At 40.3% G+C, this 6,000-nt stretch overlaps 1 protein-coding gene across 4 annotated transcripts in view; it reads right to left on the bottom strand.

The window, feature by feature from the left end:
- The window catches only part of LOC107092956 (dachshund homolog 1-like), a 147,496-nt gene extending 142,312 nt beyond the window's left edge, over positions 1-5,184 (bottom strand). For 2 of the 4 annotated variants that reach the window (XM_015387704.1, XM_015387703.1), the window contains exon 1: positions 3,803-5,182. In XM_015387704.1, coding sequence (XP_015243190.1) covers positions 3,803-4,359 — 557 coding nt within the window. In that variant the 5' untranslated portion in view covers positions 4,360-5,182. Of the gene's footprint in view, positions 1-3,802 lie in introns of all 4 variants that reach the window. The other 2 variants (XM_015387705.1, XM_015387701.1) reach the window with 2 other exon arrangements.
- Positions 5,185-6,000: the final 816 nt, after the last annotated feature.

The following is a 6,000-nucleotide window of genomic DNA, read 5'->3' on the forward strand; positions in this document are numbered from 1 at the left end:
TAAAGGATTTACATGCGGGTAGGCTGTTATTAAACAAGTGAAAGCACTACAATTTTACCATATTTACACAATAATTAGGATCAAAACTTTCCATTTATTTTCCTCTTATCAAAAGAAGTGACGATTTAAACTGAAAATGACATGTATTACTCCTGTTACTGTATATAATGGGGAAAATGATGTTAGGGTCTCTTAAGTTCGATGCAAAGCATTAAATATCCATAATAAACACCTGCGAAACCTAGTAAGTTTTTATCTGCTTATTATTGCAATTAGAAAATCTTTACCTTGATCAGGTTTTACCATTGATTGGATTGAAATTCCCCAAAATCAAGGGAATGTGCCATACCTGGCTGCTAACAGGTCACAGCCACTACCAACTAGATAGATGCTTTTACTAAAGGAATGAGACGCAAGGTTAGTTTTTGAAATTATTGCACACAATATGTAACATTTTCAATGTTCTGTTCTTTTCAGAGTAACACAAGTTGATGTTAGCTGGTTAATTTGTTTGCCTGTCTGCTCATATGCATGCAGATAAACAGATTTGCACCTGGCTAACTAACCGGCCGTGCTTTAGGTGATCTGAAGCTCAGCAACAATGTAAATCGCCTTACAATCAGTAAGAAACACCGTCCACTCTCTCCTGCACTGTCTCTGTCATCCTGAGAAAATTTCTTTAAATTCTAGGAGCAACAGGATGGAAAATTTCAGCTTTTTGAAAAGATGTTTGGAATTAAAAATCACAAACAGATAAAGACACAGTCATTAAATCAAATAAATCAACCAAACAGTGATCGCTAATATGATATATGCAGTCAGAAATGGTTCAAAACTGCAAAAAAAGAAAATGTAGTAGTTATATTTCAGCCAGCTGACGGGCAGCGTGTAGCAACACATCCCTCTGTGCTCCATATTCCAGAGAAATCCATTTTCCAAGCCATCCATTTTCTCTGGAATCTCATTAAAAGAAGTTTAAGCTATAAAAACCGTACGCTGTGTTTTTGCTTTGTTCTTTTTGAAGCCATAACTTTTTAAAGCTAACCTGCCCCAGCTTGGACTTAATCTACTTAAACAAACCAAAACACACACACACATCCAAAAAAAAAGCAAACAATACTCTTTAAAGGTATTTAAACAGCGAGCATAGAAGGGAACAACTTGGCTTGTTTGTGTCCACATCAAAACTGAAACAGCAGGCTGGAGTGGAGCTCTGTGATGCTATTCACATTCACACTGTGTGCACAGAAAAGAGACCAGTGTTGTTTTAGCACAATAGAGCGACCAGAAGGAGGGAGGGGGGGAGAACTGCATGTGAAATAGTAAGAGCCATTGTATAGGAGTATTATTCACTTCATTGTTATCACTGTGCCACTGTATAAAAAAGAGCAGTGACACTGTGTTATTGAGGGGGGGGGGGATGAAAAGCTGAACTAGTCCAGGCAGCAGGCTGTTGTTGTTGTAACCCGAGCAGGGTAAACCAGTGAACTCAGATACTTTTTCCCTTTAATTTTTATTTTTTTAATATAAATATATCTAACTGTAAGTCAGTGGGGGGAAAAAAGGGCAAACTTGTTGTCACCTCCTGGGGGCAACTTGTTTGCTGTTTTCTCAAAGTGATCATTTTGTCAGCAGCCGAATCAGCGGGCGAGACGGAGCGAGAGGTGGCACATCCTTGCAAATAAAATCAACTCATTCCAAGCAACAGAAGAAGCCTTTTATCCCTGCGAAAGCCTCGGCGGTTTCATGATGTAATTCTCCAAATGGGGCAGGCAGGCAAGCAGGCAGGCAGGCAGGCAGGCCCAGGTCTGAGTGATTGATTTCAGCCCAGCGCCGGGAGAACCTGGCTGCTTTCAGAGACAATTACAGTCCTGTCCATGTGCCCGTAATAGCCCAGCACTTTAGCGTCATTAAAGAGACGTGAGGCACTGCATTATCCTTTAACCCCATCGCTGGTCAAACCCCCCCTCCCCCAGGCTCCACCATTGACAACCTGGAGAGTTCAGACACATACTTTGTCACCTAAAGCTCCACGCCGAGCTCCGGCGAAGGATCTTTACAGTAGATAAAGGGGGCGAGGGGGGGGTTAGGGTCCCTTGATGCTTTATGTAAATGATGCTTAAGCACCAGAGCGCACAGGTGAGCTGTTGAGACAATTGCTGCTAAAACGGGAACATGAAGCTGCGGCTGGGAGCTCCACAGAGGTGTGTGAGGCAGACTGTTTCAAGTCAGGTGCAGCTTCTTGTAAATATTTCAATGCATCAACGACACAGGTGCAACTTTTAAAATAATTCCATAAGATCACAGTAAAATTTTCTACAAGAACATCTGGAGTTGTTGGCATATTTTCATCTTGATTCTACCTTGCTTTGCTGCATTTGCATTTTTTTTTTCCTTCCACGTTAACACACACTGTTAATGCAGCGAAAAACACAACAGGGTGCATGCTTTTAAACTAGACATGTATATTTCGGCTTTTCCTGACTGATTCTGATTAACACCCATATGTCCGTCGATGAATTTAAGCCATTTTTAAATAAAAGACATAATTAAAATACAATAACTTTAATCTGAAACTGAGACTTTTACCTAAAATGTATCTAATGTATACCACCTTACATCCTGTATGTTAATTGATGCATTTAGAAGAAAAAATAAGTTTTGATGCATTTAATAAAAAAGCTTTAAAAAAACAGATTTATAAGAATGTGGTTGTTACCTTTCTAATTTAAACTTATTTAAATCAAAGTGACTTTAACTGCTTTTATTTTCCCATGTCCCTTCACTTCTGTGGAGGCTTTCCATCATATTTGCATTTCCAGCTCATCTCTGAATGCAAGAGGGAGAAATCAATACAGAATCAATCACACTGACAGGTAAGAGGGTAAATTTGACCAGGCTCCACCGTCCTGAGAGACTTGAGCGATGGATCACAGACATGGAGCAACAGGACAATAAAAAATGGCTTTTAATCCAATATTGATCTGTGCTTAAATCACTCCGTTTTCAAAAACAGATCAAGGTTAAATTGCTTCATTTGTATGATGTAATGTACACATTTGTTGAAATCTTCCTATTTTTGCATTTCATTGCAATAAAGTGCATTTAAGTGAAAGAGAATCTCTAATGTTAATTTGATGGAATTAATTATATGCATTCACAAATAATTTTAATACACTGTTTTAATTTCAGTGTGGAGTCCATTATTTTGTTGCAAAACAAAAAACTATATAACACAATTATTGTGCTGTTTTTTTATCCATTTGTTTGCTTTCTGCAAATTTTAATTGCCCTAATTGAATTCTAATTGCCCAATGGCAAAGACTTAGAAGGATACCTAACCTGGTCTTATCACAGTCATCTTGGAAAATAGAGCTGCATGGGTCTAAAGGGGGAAATTGACATTTAAAAAGATTATTTACTGTATTCATTTAAGTGGAAGGTTTGAATGTGCTGTTTATTCAACGCCCATATTATCGATTTATTGGCCAAGCAGCGGACAGGCTTGATCCATCATGTCACAGCTTTTGATTTGCACGTGTTAAAAACTTTCCCTCAACTTTTTAACTGCTGAGGCGCACAACACAGCCTGCGATCTCCGTTAACTTTCCTCTCAGTCAGTCATCATACCAATTTATAAATGTAAACAGGGATGGCAGGAGAAGTTGCTTGATGCAGATGTGTGTGTTTTTTTGTTTGTTTGTTTTTTTTGCATGTGGAAATAAAGACGGTCTCCGCATCCCCTGCAGGGCGCTGCGCCTTTACGCACGGGAGGACGCGCGCCGCGGAGCCCCGCACTCACCTCGCATTAGTGCAGTCGTTGTAGAGCGTCTCGAAGTCCTTTCTGGAGATGAGTTTGCAGCGGTTCACCCCGGGCTGAATGGCGCCGAGCCCCCTGAGGATGCGGACCTGCTCCACGTTGCACACGACCGGCGTGATCTCCAGTCGCTTCAGCTTGGTGTAGACCGTGTGCAGCCCGCCGACCAGGTGCTTCAGGAACAGGTCGAACGCCTGCGGGAGGCAGATGAGCTCACAACCGTCCACGGTGAACGAAGCCACCTTTGCGCCGCGCAGCTCGACCATCTTGCACTCGTTGTTCTGCGGGATGTTCTCGACGGGCGACGGGGTCGAGTAGACGGGTTTGCTCGGGGGCAGAGCCGCGCTCGGGGTCGGCATGCCCGGACTGCTGGTGGCGAGGAGCTCCGATCTGAACAGGTTCTGAGCGGCTCCCGATGGCGGAGCCAGGGATGGAGACGGGGACGAAGTTGTGGACGGCGGAGAGGTGGTGGCGGAGGGAGTAGAGATCGGAGGCGGCGGGACGAGCGGAGTTGGTGGGATGAGAGCAGCCGGTACGGCCATGGTCACCTAGGAGAGCAGCCCGAAGTTCAAAGTAAAAAAAAGCCAGCCTGCAGAGACACCCCTAAATGAAAGAATCCTTCAGAGTTTAGCTCCTCAGTTAAGTTAGAAAGTAGAAAAAAAAAAAAAAAAAAAAAAAGCCAGAGTAGAAAAAAAAAGGCGTGTTGAGTGAGTTTTTCTCTTTTTTTTCTGAAGGGGGACAATGATCAAAGATAGGAGGAGGAATGACAGGAGGAAAATGAGCTGAAAAGTGCAGCACCGCTCTGTGGATGAGTTGTTGTTGTCACACGGTGCAGAGAGGGAGGAGCTAGGGGACAGTGGGAGCCTTTGAAGAACACAAAACTAACTGTTCTCTGCTTTTCCGAAATGTTTCAGCTCTGCTTTAATAACTCATTAACTCAACACAGAACTATGTCATTTTTAGATCAAATAGAGATGTTAGCCCTTTTTTTTGTGCTTCTGCAATAAGTTTTCCAGCATTCTGAAAATCTTTTCCAGATCTAAATTAATACTGAATAAATGTATTGCCTTTTGATTTTCTATTTTTTAAACAAGGCTGTCCTGTTTTCTGTTTCATGTCCTGTATGACTCACTGATAACATTCCTTATTTAATTGGCCTTTGCTTGCTATTGTTTTGACAAACACATTGTGCTTTTTCTTTGGAGAAACAGCTACAAAAAAAAGAACAGGAAGCAGATGATTTAAGCACTAGTCCTCAAAAGTGTTTACGCCTCTGTTAATATTATATTTATTTTGCTGTAAAATAATGTGACCCATATCCTGCATATTCCAACTGAAAAGACCATGGGATGTGTAAACGGGGTGATGCCAAATATAAATATCTAATGCAATGCATTGTAACACTGTGTAAAAGTACATTTGTATTAAAGCTTATTGGTCTGTCTGCTTAAGTTTAAACCTGTCATGGATTTTAATTAATATGTTTTACCTGAAGTAAAGTTTGACTGTCCAACAATCTGACATTTGATTGCAGACTGTAATCAAATGCATGGTTAGCAGAGAGGTTTCAAAGGATTGAAACATTTGTATTGTAAAAAGTGGTCATTTAAGAGAAGGGTATAAAGAAACTCCACTACATTTTATATAAAAAACTTACAATGGATCTAGAGGTTTCTTTGGAAAGTATAATGGATAAATTCATAAAGATGGAAACTTGTCAGACAGGCTGTGATGAAGCTGCAGGGATTTATAGAAAGTACCGGTGTTATTCGTCCTGTAATAACAATCCGCTCTATTCTATATATGTCTGGAGTAAAGTGAGAGATAAACATTTTCCTCTAAAGATGGCACCCAGGTGTGTTATGATCTGGCACAACTATTAAATCTTTTGGCCATAATTCCAAACATTGTTTTTTGTTTTTTTTTCAGCACATCACTAAATGCACCATACCCACAATGAAACACGGTAATGGCATCCTCGTTATGTCAGGGTGATGTTTCTACTTTCTTTTTGTTTTTTGTGTCGTTTTCTAAGAGGAAAAAAATCAAGAAATTCAAAAAACAATACCAAAAACATATTTTAAAAAGATTAAGATTGATTTTTATTTTCAAGCATTGTGTTAAAGCCAAAAATGCGCCCAAATTATATGATAAAAACCTATAAAATAATCTGACACAAAAGC

This window comes from Cyprinodon variegatus, unplaced genomic scaffold, assembly GCF_000732505.1.
Source record: "Cyprinodon variegatus isolate N-32 unplaced genomic scaffold, C_variegatus-1.0 Scaffold401, whole genome shotgun sequence".
Taxonomy (NCBI): Eukaryota; Metazoa; Chordata; class Actinopteri; order Cyprinodontiformes; family Cyprinodontidae; genus Cyprinodon; species Cyprinodon variegatus.